We start from the raw sequence: 19,994 nt of genomic DNA on the forward strand, positions 1-19,994 counted from the left end.
GACATAAAACTGAAAATAGATTTTATCAAATGAAAAAAAACAACCCAAAAACCAAACAAATAAAATAAAACACTAGAAATATGTTTGAGAGTAACAAATTATGTTTGATAAAAAAAATCAAAACTCATAGAGAAAAAAAAAATGTGCAGGATATAAAGTTTAAAAAAAAAAAAAAAATGTGTTTTCTATAAACAGGATGAGTGGACGAGCAACTTCCTACTACTACAGGGTTAGAGGGGGAAGAGGAGAACTTATTCGAGATGGGGCACAATCGAGACGATCTCTCCTTGCTGCTTATCTTGCTGGATGTCGATCTCTGGAGAGAACCCTGAGAACTCATTGTCAACGGAATAGCACATCAGCGGATATATTAACAGGACCTTTCACTATTAGCGTCCGGGAAGTGAGTATTCCCGAACCAAATCATAATCTTCGATCAAACAGAGAACAATTTGAAATGGTCCTTGAAAAGCTTTACTTGGACCGTGTGTGTGTCAAAGTCAATGAATTGTGCAATAGTAATTGTTATGGGTGTGAGATAAATCACCCATCGCAACGGCATCATCAGTGTTTGATGATGGAGCCGGATGAACGTGTGATGATGTACTTTGACGATGCTTTAGAAGCTGTGTCCCATGGCAACATCCTTGAAGAGGCGAGGACACAAAAGAATTCTTCTGGAGTTGACTTCCTGGACATTCAAAACCTGCCTTATGAGAATGTTGATGACTTGAACAGACATTTTTTTAACTTCCAGTAGGAAGGAACGATTGGAGGCCAAATTGATTGAGATCATATGATGAGATCATGAAAGTATTCATTTACGTATCATAAACTGATGAAATAATGCATAGTCAGTGAATTCAATTGATATATTGTAAATAAATAATATGTCTGTTACTCAGTGTGAATAAAAGTTAGAATAAAAGAATAATGTGTTCTTTTCATGCGTGTTTGTCTTTCTTTTTCAAATGTATTATGAACAAGAGATAACAGAATCGTTATCAGAGAGAGAGTTTGAATAGAATTCAACCCATAAATATACTTCATAAACACCCACTCAACAACCAATGAAATGTTTTTTTCATGTAGATCCAATCATCAAAGGTTTTCATGAACACGTGATCAACAAACTAACCAACCAACCAATGAATTTGAAATAATAGAATAGTGTCATGCTCGTCATTGCGCTTAAATCACACGCATTTCATCCTGTACCTTCAGAGACTCGAGTTGTGTCGGAAAAAACACGGTTACTGTATCATGGCACCAAGGTTAGTGTTCACTCCATTTTGATTTACAATTAACATAGCTAATGTCTTTTAAGTTGTTAATCATAGTTTTAGTGTTAACTCGACATAGCTATTGCCTTTTAATTTGTTAATGCTGGTATTTGTCACTTTTTTTGGTTTTTAAAGAAAAAAATAAAATAAATAAATAACAAAGAGCTGTCACAGAAATTCTAAATTCGGTCATTCTATCTTTAAACAGAGTGGGAAGAAAAGACAAATCTACTTTCTATAGCTGGAAGCAGGTCATGAAAATGACGCACACCCTAAACGAGGCAGTCATTCGTCAATCTCACGAATGGTTTCCAAGTCGAGACGAATGCGTGAAGGATGCCAAGCGCAAGTTTGAAGACGAATTCAACGTCACGAAGCGAGTCATCATCAAGAAATCTCGCTGGGCACTGTCCGCGGACGAGGTCGCTATGGCGGAGAAGATGAAACTCGTGGAAAACCTGTTGACTCTATGCTACTGTATTCAAGTCACCAAGATAATCAAACGACTGTCTCTTGAACTGTGTTTCGGGTGCATGTTCGATGCGGAAGGTGAACGGGACCACACCTGCAACTTGTCTGAACAACAACTGGTGGAGAAATACTTTAACATGACATTATCCGACGTAGACGATGGAGAGGTGCACGAAAGCTGGAGAAAACTGCTGCTAGAAGACCCGAGTTTTCGAGATGTGAGGGACTTTAACTTGGTCCAGTATCGATGCAAGGACTATCGTGACTCTCAATTTAAAACGTCTCAATGGAAGGAGGGATTGAAAGAACACGTCGAGAAAATGTTAAAGTTAGACAAAAGAATGTGAATGTACATTTTTTTTTTTTAAATAACCTTTTGACAGCTGAATGGTGAGATGTTTTCTCGAGCGTTATGTTAGTTTGTATATTTTAATTATGATATTGAAAATAAAAATCAATGTTGAAAATTTGTTTTGTTTTGTATTTCATCTTCAGACACGCATAGATGACAATGATATAAAACGAAACATCATCCATTATATTCTATCATTACACGATGAGCTCGAGAGAGATAACTTCTGACAAAGTACTGGAAGATTATTATTTCACTCCCAGAAATCCGGGCGCGTTTTGGGGTCCGAGTAAACTCAAAAAGGTGTTAAAAGGTCAATTGAAAGTTCCAACGAGGGGTGTCAGACGGTTTGTCAACAATCAAGATGCTTACAGTTTACACAAACCCGTCAGATACCGTTTCAAACGAATGAAAGTCAGAGTGAATTCTATCCACGAAATGTTTGACGTGGATTTGGCCGACCTGTCTAGGTTTACGAAGTGGAACGATGGTGTGAGATACTTGCTGGTGGCCATCGACATATTGAGCCGCTTTGCATTCGCCCTTCCGTTAAACGATAAGAAACCAGAAACCGTCTTGAAAGCTTTCAAACAAATCCTCGAGCAGCGACGTCCCGAGAAAGTGAGAGTAGATGGTGGAAGCGAATTTAAGGGCGCGTTCAAGATGTATTTACAAAAACAAAAGATAAAACTCACCACAGCTCGCAACGAAAACATCAAAGTAATTACGTGGAACGTTTCAACAGAATACTGAAATCGCTGATCACCAGATACATGACCCACAATAACACCAAACATTATCTGGACGTTCTGGCGGAATTAGTATCCAATTATAATCATACCCTACATTCGTCTCTACCCCGTCTCTCTCCGGCAGATGTCGATAAAACCAACGAAGTGAAAGTGTGGAATCACGTCTATCTGGAACCTCTGAGAAAAGTCAAAACCGTCATCAAGAAATACTTATTTAAATTGGGCGACCTGGTTCGCATCTCATACCTCAGGAAACCTTTCAGCAAGGAACTCGATCTCAAGTGGACGGAAGAACTGTTTAAAGTGGCCCAACGTTACAAGAGACAAACCTTCCCTCAGTACAAGCTGAAAGATTTTCACGACGAACCCCTGGAAGGCAGCTTTTACGCGAGCGAACTGCAGAAGGTTGACAAAGCTGCGGATGTCTTGTGGCAGGTGGAGAAAATTCTGAAGAGAAAAAAAGTGAAAGGGAAAACCTACGCTCTCGTACGTTGGCTCAGCTGGCCTTCGTCTTTTGATTCCTACGTAGAAGAGAGCGAACTGAAAGACCTCTAAAAAAAAAAAAAGACGCAATGGAAAAGTACATCTTTCTGAAAAGCACAGATTCCAAAACGACAGCCTTTCCGGAGAATTCACCTTATCACTTCCGCGTCAAATTAAATCAAAGGTTAACCTTCGACGGATTCTGGACGGTGTCTTTGGTCGAGCTCAATTTTGGAAAGCTGAATCTGACAAAAATCGCCGGTGGCGACCCCTACGTGGACGTGTTATGCAACTTAGGCGACAGTTCGTTGGTGGGGGAAACTCAACTGGCCTTATTGAGACGCATCGATCTGAGACAGGGACCTACGTACACTGTTGGTACCGAATTTAACATTCGTATCAAATTGAAAGAAACCGACAATATCGAGTTGTATTTAAAGTCGGAAAATACCTCAATGCCTTCATTCTTAACGGAGGAGACCTACGCCACACTTCATTTGAGACGTTATCCTTTCGTGGAGTAGTAGTAGTATTGTGACCATGGATTCGTCTTCCCGTCCGCTGTACTTTCCCGACTACGCCAAGTTTAAACATTACTTTGACAAAAAGAGGTCGCCTAGACTAGTCAACGGGAAATTACAAAGAATGGTGATCCAACCCCATCGACCGACAGCAGCAGCAGCAGCAGCAGCACAAACAGCACAACGGTCAGATGCATCTAAGATGGTCGTTCAAATGACTTCGGAATCCCAGAGCGAGGTTGACAGGGCAGAGGCTCAAGACAAGAGGGTGAAGGCTTTAAAACGAAAGGCAGGAGTCAAATGCGTCACTACGAAGAAAATTCGTCGAACTGACAACATCAACGCCACACCTTCCAAGACGGCAAAAGTGCTCAAGTGTACCCCGGTGAATGAAGACGATATCTTTAGTTAAAAGTAATCATGGCTCTGTTGAACGATAAAGAATTCGAAGAGCTGGTGCCAGAAACTTTGAACCTCTTCACTCTACCCCCTTATCAGACTAGCGTTCAGAAACATTACTTCGTCAACGTTCGCCCTTTGAGCCAAATCAACGATTCCACGCCTTTGGAATTTCACGTGTCCAATTCCGGAGGCGACTACGTCGATCAGCTGGTGTCTTCCACCAACAACCATTACGCTTACAAAAGTATGATGAAGACCCTGTTGGAGTATGGACACGAGGCCAAGAGCACTCAGTTGACCACGCAGCTGTTCTACAAGGACGTAGCCGAACAAAACTCTGACCTGGAGAGCAGCAACGTCACCGGATCTATCAACGGCGGAATGTCGTCGAGAGCCTCCTACATAGCGGACAGCAAAGTACTGACCATGTCGGGACCCATCTACGAAGATATCTTCGACGTGAACCGGTACCTGCTGAACGAGGTAGACCTGACATTGAAGATGTACAGATCGGATCCTAAATTCTGCTTGATGAGCAACGTGACCAAGCACGAATTCAAAGTTCAGATCTTGGACGCCTACCTGCAGGTGTGCAAAGTCAAAGTCAACCCCGCACTGATCTTGGCTCACAACGAACTCTTTGTAAAGTCCAACGCCCTCTACCCGTACACCAAAACCGAGGTCAAGGTCACCAGCATCCCCACCAGCCAGCAGACGCACTCCATCGACAATGTGTCCAACCCGGTGGCCAACAGATACATCGTGGGACTGGTGGAGAGCGCCAGTTTGAACGGGTCGTATACCGGAAACCCCTTTAATTTCAAGTCCTCCATGCTTAAAAAAGTGACCCTGTACGTCGACGGCGTCAGTGTGCCGAGTCAACCCACGGAGGCGGACGATGTCAAGTCTTACGTCAACATGCTCGACGGCATGGATCTCTGGAAGAAGGACGAAGGAAACGCCATCACCAGAAGCGACTTTCTCTTGGGGAGCGCCTTGTTCGTCTTCGACCTGGACAAGATGTGCGAAGATTCGGAGTACCTGAACCTGGTGAAATCGGGCACCGTCAGGCTGGAACTGGAATTTAAATCGGCACTGATCAATCCTCTCAGTTGCGTCGTCTTGACTCAGAGGAATTCCCTCATCGAAATCGACCAAGCCCGCAACGTGTTCGTCAAGTAAGCGAGGCGATGAAGGCTTCTCAGTTGATGTGCGCCATACAGTGCGACTCGAGCTTACAGAGACACGTGTTAGGCGTTTATGCAAAAGATACTTTACCCGTGCTCCCCCCTTCTTTGCTGAAAAAGGGAGTCGGTCTCATCGTCAATACAGATGTTAGACAAAACAGAGGTCGCCACTGGATTGCTGTGTATCTCCGAGGAAACAACAGAGCAGAACTGTTTGACAGTTTGGCAGAACCGGTTGACGTTGTAGTCGATCGTTATTTAAAGTCCTATGTCGGTTCTTACACTCGCAATATTCAACAGTTACAATCTACAGATTCCAAGGGGTGTGGGTTTTACTGCTTGTATTTTTTACTGTGTATATTTAAAGATCATTTAAGATTGAACCAGATTGTCCATCAGTTTGATGTCAATGAATTACAATAGAATGACGCCTTTGTCACTAGCTTCATTTGTAACTACTTCAAATACTGCACTCATGTGAGCACTCCTTGTATTGATTTTTAAAAATATCACTGTGCTTGTAAAAAAAATAAAAAAAATAAAAAGTAGTTCAATTCCAATCATATCTTTGTTGTGTATAAATAACTTTGACCGGTAGTCATTCATATCAGTTCTGAGGTCGACAGCGGTAGAGATAACATGGAAGAAAAGAAGTGTCTGATGCCTTTTCACACACCAGCTACCATATCAGTGTTAGGTGGAACTTCGAGCGGAAAAACGTTTTGGACCGCTCGACTCTTAAAACAAGCCGATACCACGTTTGATCCGCCGCCCAACCTGATTATTTACTGTTACGCCGTCTGGCAAGATGTCTACAATGACATGGAAAGAACCATTCCAAATATTCGATTTCAAGATTCACTACCTACAGAAGACCAGCTAAAATCTTATTCGTCAGAGTCGGGCAAACGATGTCTTCTCGTGACAGATGACTTCATGCAGCAAGTTTGCAAAAATCAGTTGTTTTTACATCTTTACACCACGCTATCGCATCATCTGGGGATTTCCGTCATCAACATACAACAATCCGCCTATCCCAAAGGAGAATGCAACAGAACCATGTCTCTGAACACCCATTACTTCGTTCTGCTATCCAACCCGCGTTCGGCGCACGAATACAAAATTTTGGCATCGCAAATATTTCCGGGACAGGCAAAATATTTTGTGGAATCCTTTCAAGATGCCGTTGGGGGGGAAAAATATGGGTATCTCGTTTTGGATGTTTCGCCTTATGCTAATCCGCAGTATGGTCGTTTGCGCACTGGAATATTTCCCGATGAAGTGTGTACGGTGTACTTGCCCCAGTGATGTTACTAAACAACAACAAAAATAAAAAAAGGTGATTTTGCACCGGAGTTCCAACATTTCACTTTCAACCCTCGAAGTGAGCAGACCTTTCTCCTCGTCGTTGTCGTCGTCATTATGGATGTATGTGGAAGATTTGACGACGTAGTTCCAGACTGCGCCAAAGCAGACCTCTGTACTGAGGTGTATGGACAAAAGTTTAGTGACAGACTAAAGACTTTTGACAAGTGGCCACTGCAGATGAAGCAGTCACCAACATCGATGGCTAAGGCCGGATTTATATACACTGGGCAATCTGATAAAGCCTACTGTTTCAAGTGCAAGCTACGCGTTCATCGTTGGATACCAGAAGATGATCCGATGATCGAACATTTCCGACTCTCTCCTCACTGTAGCTATATCCACATGGTGGACCAGCCCCAAAGTCAACAAGAAAGGTTAGACCAAACAAAAATGCTATAAAACGACCGGTCAACGCACGCTGGAACATTTGTGAGCGACCATCTCAACATGAGTGAGCTTCTAGAAAAACACGTGACTTTTCTTCTGATGTTGAACCAAGCTAATGCCGGACAAAGAAAAGCTTTGTTGAAACACGCGTCGGGCGACCAGTTTGTGGCAGTGATAACTCTGATATTTAACATTCTGAGAGGAAACATACACTTACCGGATGAGGATAAAATACGACTGTCGCGACACAAGAAGTACATTCGTATCTTGGCCAGCAAGACGATCGGTCGACGCGTCAAACGGGAGTTGTTAATCACGCATCATTCGATTCTACCCATTTGCATAAGATCCTATCGATCCTACCTCTCAACCCTTCACGATGAGCAAGCCGATGATTCTTCTGACAAGGGATACCTACCAGAGACTGATGTCCGAACAGGAAGAGGAACAAAAGAAGAAGAAGAAGAAGATGATGATGATGACACCCAATCCGATAGCGAATCAAAATCATCGGACACCGGCACCTCCTCAGACAGCGAATGAAACGGAGGACGACAACACATCGACAAGGGATGGTCGAGATGAAAACCAACCCGTAAACAACAATGACTTTTTGTTGCGAGTTCCCGATCATCTTCTCAAAAACATTAGTTCTAAAAGAACTATAGGAAAACTAATGTCTCTGTTTCTATTTCTCAAACATAAAATTGTCACGGGTCACTTAACAGTGACGGGTAATCTGGAAATTGTGTTGCCAAACGGAAACGTGTTAAAAGATTCAAACCTCACGAAGCTGATTCGTCATTACACTCTAGACCCTTCTTCCGAGTCAAAAAGACCAACGGGTTACAATGAGTTTCGCAAATTGCTACTCAGTTTAGGTGTACCGAAGAAGCATCTCGTGAGGAGAAATCACCATAGAAACCCAGAAAACAAGCGTGTGAAAAGACTGTACATAAAACGCAAATCTGTGCTTGGCGTGCCCGGAGGAGACTTTAGAAAATTGGAATCTTTGTAAAACTTTTTAGGGTTAAATATCATTGTTTAATCACGTTTGTATTCATGAATCGAATAAATATTCTTGATGCGAGTGTATTGCCATTTTGTTTTGTTTTTTAACATATACCAAAACCTGATACAAAACAGTCGATAAAACCTTGTGATATTTGCTGCAAGAGGTTGTGAGTTAAAGGTGATGAACACTTCGATGTGACATGGTGAAATAATAGAAAAAAATATACAATAATTGGTATCAATAAACTCTTGATTTGGTAAAATACAATGTATGTCACTTAGCATGGATTATTTAAATTTTCCCACTCGCAGACGAACTCGCATTAGTATTTTCGTTCAAGATCAAAATGGATGTATTTAATAAATCCCAAATAGTATGTACGGATGTTAATCAGGTGCTATTCGATAACTAAACTACGGAAAGGTACATATGAAAATCATGCACACGTTTGTAGCGACCAGAACTGGGATACGACCAGAACTGGGATAAACACCGTAGAGAATTATATCTCTGGCATGCAACTATGTGTTTGATTGACAAACATTTAATAAGAGCAAAATCATCTGCACTTCTTGTGTTTTGTATTTTTACTCCGTTCTGCAAAGTGCGCCAATGGCAATGCTACTGACTCGATGTCCGACATTTACAGCTAAATATAGCAGTGTATAAAAGTGGTAATGCGGAACTAAAGCGGAATATAATTTCTTCTTTTTATGCATATCGCTCATGACAAAATGCAATTCCTATAAAAATGGTCGTGTTGCTTATTATCTGTAATTACTGCCCATTGCCATGTTTAATTTCTAACCATGATATCACTCCCAAATGTATTATTTAATTGTCTATCATATCATAACTTTTGTGAGGTGGTGACATGTTTAATAACAGAGTAAATTTTCTGTTAAATAGCTATCTTGGCCACTTCTGAACACAGTGTTTCCTACAAAATAGCAATGTCCCATTCCAAATAAATAACGCACATTAAATTCTTCACAATAAATTGGAAACATCTTTAGTTATTATTATTTTTTTGTTATTTTGTACTTGACAAATATTCACACGCCTTTCTGTGCGGCAATTCAAATTTATGCACAAATGTCACAGTGTCTGTGCGATATTTCTTTCAACAAATTATGTTATAATTAGATCAATAATTGAAATCAAGGATGTGTTTCTACATCACATTGTGGTCACAATAGTGTATAGAATGTGATGGAATCGGCCATATTACAAAAGTAAAAGCGGTAACTCGAGGGGTTTCTGAAATATTTCGGATTGTGGCCTTTAAATAAAAGAGCCCCGACACATTATGCATTCCATTTAGATTTTGTTTTGTTTGTAACTGTAAACAATTTTCCGTATTCTGTTGTTTGTGGCCCAATTTAACGTGCGGTCTCCCCCAATCCCATGTATCCTCATTAATTTATTTAATGTAACTGTGCTGAAGGGAATCCTTGTAATTCACACATGAGTAGATGTGAGAAATCATATTTATATAATTTCAAAACAATTATTTCACTTTTCTCTGTATTTAGACAAGCTCTTTCCACTTCTTTTAATTAGTTCGATGGGCTAATTGTATATGGTTTGCCAGAAGATTGAGGCGAAAATTACACAAGATGAAAGTGTTTTATAATTCTTCTTTACAAAGTTACGGGGAAGTACACAGGTACATCGGACATAAAATATACATTACTCAGAATGAAACGCGGGGTGTTGTATATCAGACATGTTATATACATCATTATAAATGAAAGACGCGGGGGAGTATGTATATCGGATATAAACTATACATCACTCAGAACGATAGATAACGATACAGGGTTTGTATCGGATGTATTATATTTTACATACTTCAGAATGCTGTAGATGCAGACCAATGTAAGCTTTGAAACATGCTAAGAAGTATCCAAGCTGGATATTGACGATTGTTTCAGAATGGCATTCTACCCACATATACAAGTTAGTGGTAACCTCAAATACCTCCTTAACTTAACCCTATCACATATACATGATGCAGGTAATGCAAGCTCAGAAGTTTGGTGTGCAAATTTATAATAAATGTATAAATATAAATGTATAACTAACAGATATAAGCGGTAAGACGGATATGACTCATCATGCATGCATGCATGCACCGGTAAACCAGACCTAACAGAAAGGAGTATATAGTTACTCCATAGTGTTTTAGGAACCAGGTAGCTTCAATTTGAAATAAAGGAAAGATATATTGAAGCAAGTCGAAATAATATATTTATATATCTAGCCTAAAATCACGATGATCCATGGACAGTGCATTGTGTATGTCTATGTTGGGCATTGCTTTAAATATACCCACCGCTTCGCTTGTCATGTTAGGCGACAATCGACGGTTGGTTGGTTGTTTAACGCCGCACTCAGCAATATTCCAGCTATATGACGGCGGTCTGTAAATAATCGAGTCTGGACCAGACAACACGGACAATCCAGTGATAGACATCATGAGCATCGATCCATGCATTTGGGATACGATGACATGCATCAACCAAGTCAGTGAGCCAGACCACCCGATCCCGTTTGTTGCCTTTTACGAGAAGCATAGTCGCCTTTTAGGGCAAGCATGGATTGCTGAAAAGACCTATTCTACCCCGGGTCTTCACGGGCACCACAATCTATGGACCGGGTGGGCATGCTTGTGACTTCGTTAATTGTGTGTCATGTACCCCGATATAAAAACATGTAAATAAACGATTGGTTTAAGTATGAACAACGTCCCACGCCGACATGTACGATGTCTCGCAATCAACCAAATAACGAACCTGACTACCCGAGGCTCGTTAGTCGCCTCTCATTATACGATTCTAAGCCTGACTCCCCATCCGATCAAGGGATTATTACCTGCATGGTCAGCTTTGCTGTTACTGGTTCTTGCAGTAGAATGTTGGTCCACATGGGCAGAGAGCAAAATAGTGATTGATATTATAAGCAAACATCCAGCACGTCGGAGGACGTTCAACCTCCGATCCATGAAGTCACCTAGTAAGACAATTAAAATTAAGCATGTGTTGCTGGGGACCCCTTCTACACGAAATCAACTGCCTGCGTGGTCTAGTGGATAGACGTCTGCAGAAGGAGTGAGTAAGTGGGTGAATATGTATTTACACCGCTTTTAGCAGCATTCCTGGAGTATCATGGCACGGGACACCAGAAATAGGGTTTACTCATTGAACACATGATGGGAATCGAACCCGGGCCTTCGACATGACGAGCGAAGGCTTTGACCAATAGGCTAATCAATCGCACCCCTGACAGCGGAAAATGAAATACAGGAATAAGATAGTACCCGTGCTTGGCGATTGGCATTACGTGGATAAATGTGGATAAACACATTACATATTCTGTTTTACAAAACTCATGTAAGAATCCATGTATTACCTTCACCCTCACTGGGTAAATACAAGAATTTCTGAATTCTGACACTCCTTGTGTAACACACTTACTGGTATAATATTCCCTATAAAAGTACCAATCATGACCTCCCTCTTTCTGATCAAAGGGACATGAGTGATAATATAGTAAAAGGTCTCTTATAAATAGCAGTATTGACCCATTACATTAAGATTCTGCTCATAAGTGCGAAATCTTTTCTTTAGATTCCATTAATTGTAGATTTTAAAGGCATTATCCCACTTCTGGTCAAGGTGATATGAGTCATAATATAGTAAAAAATCTCTTAGAATTAGAAATATTGTCCTATTACATTAATATTCAGTCCACAAGTGTGAAATGTTATTTACTATCATCAACCGACAAGAAATCTTAAGATTCCATTAATTGTAGATTTTAAAGGCATTATCCCACTTCTGGTCAAGGTGATATGAGTCATGATATAATAAAAAATCTCTTAAAATTAGAATACTGACCCATTACATTTAGACCTTTGTTCATAGGTTTGAAATGTTATTTACTATCATCAACCGACCAGAAATCTTTAGATTCCATTAATTGTAGATTTTAAAGGCATTATCCCACTTCTGGTCAAGGTGATATGAGTCGTAAAATAGTCAAAAATCTCTTACAATTAGTATTATTGACCTATTACAAAAAGGTTCTGCTCACAAGTGTGAAATATTATTTACTATCATCAACCGAGAAGAAATCTTTAGATTCCATTAATTGTACTTTTAAAGGCATTATCCCACTTCTGGTCAAGGTGATACGAGTCGTAATATAGTCAAAAATCTCTTAAAATTAGAAATACTGACCCATTACATTTACACCTTTGTTCATAGGTTTCAAATATTATTTACTATCATCAACCGACAAGAAATCTTTAGATTCCATTAATTGTAGATTTTAAAGGCATTATCCCACTTCTGGTCAAGGTGATACGAGTCATAATATAGTAAAAAATCTCTTAACATTAGAAATACTGACCCATTACATGAAGATTCTGTCCACAAGAGCAAAATGTTATTTACTATCATCAACCGACAAGAAATCTTAAGATTCCATTAATTGTAGATTTTAAAGGCATTATCCCACTTCTGGTCAAGGTGATACGAGTCATAATATAGTCAAAAATCTCTTAAAATTAGAAATATTGACCCATTACATTTAGACCTTTGTTCATAGGTTTGAAATGTTATTTACTATCATCAACCGACAAGAAATCTTAAGATTCCATTAATTGTAGATTTTAAAGGCATTATCCCACTTCTGGTCAAGGTGATATGAGTCATAAAACAGTCAAAAATCTCTTAAAATTAGAAATATTGACCCATTGCATTCAGATTCTGCTCACAAGAATTTACTATCAGTAGTCGTGAAGAAATCTTAAGATTCCATTAATTGTAGATTTTAATGGCATTATTCCATTTATGGTCGAGGCAATATGAGTCTTAATATAGTCAAAAATCTTGTAAAATTAACAGTATTAACCCATTGCATTCACATTCTACTCACAAGTGCGAAATGTTATTTATTATCATCACCCGAGAACAAATCTTAAGATTCCAACTGTAGATTTTAAAGGTGTTATTCCATTTATGGTTGAGCGAGTAAGTTACTATGGTTTTATGCTGCTTTTAGCAATATTCCAGCAATATCACTGAAGGGACACCAGAAATGGGCTTCACTCATTGTACCCATATTGGGAATCAACCCAGGTCTTCGGCGTCACGAGCCAATGTTTTAACCACTAGGCTACCCAACCGCCCCCCCTTTTGGTTGAGGTGATATGAGTGATAAATAGAGGTTATCACGCGAGTGTGTTTTGGGATGGTAAATATCCTGTATTAGGAATAAACATTGTATTTAGGGAGCCTTGGCTTGTTAAATACATAGTAATTGATATTTCTCCAGATTCCCGATGGTTAATTCTGACTTGATCGCTGAATGACAAGGGCGATGCCATGTTTGTTTATAAACATTGAAAGTAGTCCCAACTTGACCTTTGATATTTGCATCTCTTTCCGCATATGACCCCAACGGATATCGTTTTTATCCACTGGCTTTATTCTGCTGAGAAACCTACCCATTATATGATAATACAGTATAAAATCTCATAAAATTAGAAATATTGACCCATTACATTCAGATTCTGTCCACAAATTTGAAATGTTATTTACTATCATCAGCTGAAAGAAAATCTAAAGATTCCATTAACTGTAGATTTTACAGGTGTTCTCCCTTTTCCTGGTCGAGGCCATATAAGTAATAATATATACTGAACAACAAAAGTTCCTGTGACATTAAATAAGATTTAATGCAAAGTTATGTTTTTTACCAAATCTGAAACAATTTCTGTTTGCAACAGATAAAAGACTCCTGTAAATGTTCAAATGGTTTAATTTGTCATTCTAAATGTTTCTGAATCAGCTCCAAGTCATATGGTCTATGGCGAATGTGGTAGATACCCGTTATATATTTGTTCATATTTACGTTTACTCAGATACTGGCTCAAAATAACAGAGATGTCGCGGGAACGAATCCCAAGAAAATGCTACGAAATGCTTGTCTATCGTGATAGTGTTGGTTACGTAACCTGGGCATCAAACATTAAGCATTTACTCTTCTCTCACAGATTTGGATATGTTTGGCTAAATCAAAGCGTTGGAGACAAAATGTATTTTCTTAGCTCTTTTAAGCAGGTAGCAATTGATATGTTTACTCAAAACTGGATGTCGTCACTAGATAACAGTACACGCTACGACGTCTATAAAACCTTTAAATATTGTCTAACACCAGAGGTTTACCTGCATACTATAACAGAGAGAAAAATTAGAGACACATTTATTAAACTCAGGCTAGGGTTAAATGATTTGATGTGCAACAGGGGTCGCTTCTCCTCTATTCCTAAGGATATGCGTTTTTGTCCATTCTGCGAAAACCATATTGAAAACAAATTACACTTTTTGTTTATATGTCCAATTTACGACAACCTAAGATTGAAATATATGCCTGATATCACTAAGAACCACTATTCCATGAACAAAATATTATTTTTTAATGGTATCCCTAGTCAAAGATTAACTAAGATATTACAATACATCTATCAAAGTCTACGAGTGCGTAGTAAATTACTTAGTAAATCCGATATGTCCAGAAATAATTAGTTGTTTTGAAAATTTCGCATCTAGATCAGGAGTATCTACAATTCAATTTTGTCTGTTTGTTTCTACTAGAAATGCATATACATTTAAATTGTCAAATTGTTATGACATGATGAGTATATTACTGATAGATGCTTTTGTATTGAACGTCGTGCTATGGCTGAAAGCCTTTGCGACGTAAAACTTCATATTTCCATTCCATTCCTTTTGTATTCCTTTTGTATTTTATACTACTACTGCTGCCACTGTGGTTATTACCACTGTTATTACAATACCTCTATTACATGTCAAGCATCATATTAGTTATCCAATAATTATATAATGCGCTGTACAGCTGTAAATGATATTGTTTATCTGTATGTGTATATGGGCCAATGGCCTTTCATACAATAAAGATTGATTGATTGACTTCAGAAAATGTGTGATTTCATAAAAAACAAGAACATGCCAAAATGTCAATTTACAAATCAATAGTGTGTGTGTCCACCTCTGGCTGCAATGCAAGCAACACGTCTTCTTCTCATGGAAGACTTATTACCATAGTTAATGTAGAGATCTACTTGAATGTTGAGGTAAAATGTACATATTGATAATCTATGTCAGGCAGAATAGTTTCTTTTTGTCTTTGCTTCGGGAGTTCAGACATGGTGCACAAAGTATTAGTAAGAATTAGTCTTCAGGCGAATCATATGTCCTGTGATGAAAATATGAGGGCTATATTGAATTTTACTTATCGCGTACATGATGACACTTTCAAAGACATGTTAGGAGGGGTTACTTTGATCAGAAACATTATTCTTCAAGGTCAAATTGTTGGTTCTCAAACTCGCTCCAAGAGAGCATTGCTACCTTTTATTGGTGAATTCTGACACAATTTATTTGGTGCCGCCCTGACAGTGACGTGAACATTATACGACAACATATCAATATCTTATCAAACAGAATGAGAGCTGAAGAAGCAGCTTTTAATGTGTCACAGGATTACTTGGGTTTGTACATATCTAAGGCTAATGACAGAATGGATGGTTTGAAGCAAGGTATAATTCAAATAATTCCAGTAAAGTAAAATTATTTTTTTCTGCTACAACATTAACAATATGAGCTTATGACCTTGCTTAAATTCACACTGAGGTTCTCACACCCTTCATAGAGATAGTTCCTCCTTGGAATTCAAGTATCAACAATCTCCTGAGCAGTAAGAGATCTGAACAGACAACTAGTCAGTAGTAATTAGGGAATCATCTTGTGACATGTTTATGGCTAGTGTGTCAGGTCAGTGCTAGCAGTAGCTCGCTTGTATTCAGTTGTTTGAGCCCTCAACAGACCAATGAACCCTTCAGTATAAACTATCAATTTCCACTTTCCCCAGTTTGGCTTTAGAAAGTCTAGAAATAGACAAATACACACTTCCATGGAAGGTGGTAATACATCAATCTATACAGATGTTCACAGGTCATAATCAACCTATGACATTTTATACACAATATCATCATACAATCTACACTTAATGGAATGTTAAGATTTCTTCTTGGCTGATGATAGTAAATCACATTTCAAACTTGTGAGCAGAACCTGAGTGTTATGGGTCAAGATTTCTAATTTTAAGAGATTTTTTTGCTATTTTATTACTCATATCCCCTCGACCAGAAATGGGATAACACCTATAAAATCTACAGTTAACGGCATCTGAAGATTTTCTTTTGGCTGCGGATAGTAAATCACATTTCTAGCTTGTGAGCAGATTCTGAATGCTATGGGTTAATATTTCTAAGTTTAAGGATTTTTTACAATATCATTACTCATCTCCCCTCAGCCAGAAATGGGATAAAGTCTATAAAGTTGACAAATAATGGAATCTTAATATTTCTTCTTGGCTGATGATAGTAAATAACATTTCTAGCCTGTGAGCAAAGCCTGAATACTTTGAGTCAAGATTTCTAATTTCTTGTCGGTTGATGATAGTAAATAACATTTCAAACCTATGAACAAAGGTCTAAATGTAATGGGTCAGTATTTCTAATTTTAAGAGATTTTTGACTATATTATGACTCATATCACCTTGACAAGAAGTGGGATAATGCCTTTAAAATCTACAATTAATGGAATCTAAAGATTTCTTGTCGGTTGATGATAGTAAATAATATTTCACACTTGTGGACTGAATCTTAATGTAATAGGACAATATTTCTAATTTTAAGAGATTTTTGACTATATTATGACTCATATCATCTTGACCAGAAGTGGGATAATGCCTTTAAAATCTACAATTAATGGAATCTAAAGAAAAGATTTCGCACTTATGAGCAGAATCTTAATGTAATGGGTCAATATTGCTATTTATAAGAGACCTTTTACTATATTATCACTCATGTCCCTTTGATCAGAAAGAGGGAGGTCATGATTGGTACTTTTATAGGGAATATTATACCAGTAAGTGTGTTACACAAGGAGTGTCAGAATTCAGAAATTCTTGTATTTACTAACTTTAAGAGATTTTTGACTATTTTATGACTCATATCACCTTGACCAGAAATGGGATAATGCCTTTAAAATCTACAATTAATGGAATCTTAAGATTTCTTCTCGGTTGATGATAGTAAATAATATTTCACACTTGTGAGCAGAATCTTAATGTAATGGGTCAATAATACTAATTTTAGGAGATTTTTGACTATATTATGACTCATATCACCTTGACCAGAAGTGGGATAATGCTTTTAAAATCTACAATTAATGGAATCTTAAGATTTCTTGTCGGTTGATGATAGTAAATAACATTTCAAACCTATGAACAAAGGTCTAAATGTAATGGGTCAGTATTTCTAATTTTAAGAGATTTTTGACTATATTATGACTCATATCACCTTGACAAGAAGTGGGATAATGCCTTTAAAATCTACAATTAATGGAATCTAAAGATTTCTTGTCGGTTGATGATAGTAAATAATATTTCACACTTGTGGACTGAATCTTAATGTAATAGGACAATATTTCTAATTTTAAGAGATTTTTTACTATATTATGACTCATATCATCTTGACCAGAAGTGGGATAATGCCTTTAAAATCTACAATTAATGGAATCTAAAGAAAAGATTTCGCACTTATGAGCAGAATCTTAATGTAATGGGTCAATACTGCTATTTATAAGAGACCTTTTACTATATTATCACTCATGTCCCTTTGATCAGAAAGAGGGAGGTCATGATTGGTACTTTTATAGGGAATATTATACCAGTAAGTGTGTTACACAAGGAGTGTCAGAATTCAGAAATTCTTGTATTTACTAACTTTAAGAGATTTTTGACTATTTTATGACTCATATCACCTTGACCAGAAATGGGATAATGCCTTTAAAATCTACAATTAATGGAATCTTAAGATTTCTTCTCGGTTGATGATAGTAAATAATATTTCACACTTGTGAGCAGAATCTTAATGTAATGGGTCAATAATACTAATTTTAGGAGATTTTTGACTATATTATGACTCATATCACCTTGACCAGAAGTGGGATAATGCTTTTAAAATCTACAATTAATGGAATCTTAAGATTTCTTGTCGGTTGATGATAGTAAATAATATTTCAAACCTGTGAGCAAAGCCTCAACACTTTGAGTCAAGATTTCTAATTTTAAGAGATTTTTTTACTATATTATTATTCATATAACCTTGACCAGAAGTGGGATAACACCTTTAAAATCTACAATTAATGAAATCTTAAGATTTCTTCTAGGCTGATGACAGTAAATAACATTTCAAACCTGTGAGCAAAGCCTGAACACTTTGAGTCAAGATTTCTAATTTTAAAAGATTTTTGACTATATAATGACTCATATCCCCTAGACCAGAAGTGGGATAATGCCTTTAAAATCTACAATTAATGGAATCTTAAGATTTCTTCTCGGTTGATGATAGTCAATAATATTTCACACTTGTGAGCAGAATCTTAATGTAATGGGTCAATAATACTAATTTTAAGAGATTTTTGACTATATTATGACTCATATCACCTTGACCAGAAGTGGGATAATGCCTTTAAAATCTACAATTAATGGAATCTTAAGATTTCTTCTCGGTTGATGATAGTAAATAATATTTCGCACTTGTTGACAGAATCTTAATGTAATGGGTCAGTGTTTCTAATTTTAAGAGATTTTTGACTATTTTATAACTCATATCACCTTGACCAGAAGTGGGATAATGCCTTTAAAATCTACAATTAATGGAATCTTAAGATTTCTTCTCGGTTGATGATAGTAAATAATATTTCACACTTGTGAGCAGAATCTTAATGTAATGGGTCAATAATACTAATTTTAAGAGATTTTTGTCTATATTATGACTCATATCACCTTGACCACAAGTGGGATAATGCTTTTAAAATCTACAATTAATGGAATCTTAAGATTTCTTGTCGGTTGATGATAGTAAATAATATTTCAAACCTGTGAGCAAAGCCTCAACACTTTGAGTCAAGATTTCTAATTTTAAGAGATTTTTTTACTATATTATTATTCATATAACCTTGACCAGAAATGGGATAACACCTTTAAAATCTACAATTAATGAAATCTTAAGATTTCTTCTAGGCTGATGACAGTAAATAACATTTCAAACCTGTGAGCAAAGCCTGAACACTTTGAGTCAAGATTTCTAATTTTAAAAGATTTTTGACTATATAATGACTCATATCCCCTAGACCAGAAGTGGGATAATGCCTTTAAAATCTACAATTAATGGAATCTTAAGATTTCTTCTCGGTTGATGATAGTAAATAATATTTCACACTTGTGAGCAGAATCTTAATGTAATGGGTCAATAATACTAATTTTAAGAGATTTTTGACTATATTATGACTCATATCACCTTGACCAGAAGTGGGATAATGCCTTTAAAATCTACAATTAATGGAATCTTAAGATTTCTTCTCGGTTGATGATAGTCAATAATATTTCGCACTTGTTGACAGAATCTTAATGTAATGGGTCAGTGTTTCTAATTTTAAGAGATTTTTGACTATTTTATAACTCATATCACCTTGACCAGAAGTGGGATAATGCCTTTAAAATCTACAATTAATGGAATCTTAAGATTTCTTGTCGGTTGATGATAGTAAATAACATTTCAAACCTATGAACAAAGGTCTAAATGTAATGGGTCAGTATTTCTAATTTTAAG

General features: G+C 37.4%; 1 protein-coding gene across 1 annotated transcript; it reads left to right on the top strand.

Moving 5' to 3' along the window:
• The first annotated feature begins 4,282 nt into the window (after positions 1 to 4,282).
• Positions 4,283 to 5,446, top strand: LOC139455063 (uncharacterized protein F54H12.2-like). The gene has a single exon (XM_071236642.1). The coding sequence runs from the start codon at positions 4,283 to 4,285 to the stop codon at positions 5,444 to 5,446; it is 1,164 nt and encodes a 387-aa protein (XP_071092743.1).
• The last annotated feature ends 14,548 nt before the right edge of the window (positions 5,447 to 19,994 follow it).

The sequence above is a fragment of the Haliotis cracherodii genome, unplaced genomic scaffold, assembly GCF_022045235.1.
Source record: "Haliotis cracherodii isolate W230 unplaced genomic scaffold, xgHalCrac1.p SCAF_11, whole genome shotgun sequence".
Lineage (NCBI taxonomy): Eukaryota > Metazoa > Mollusca > Gastropoda > Lepetellida > Haliotidae > Haliotis > Haliotis cracherodii.

Bases quoted from the DNA above. Each gene is read 5' to 3' on its own strand.
- LOC139455063 (XM_071236642.1), top strand. From the start codon at position 4,283: ATGGCTCTGTTGAACGATAAAGAATTCGAAGAGCTGGTGCCAGAAACT.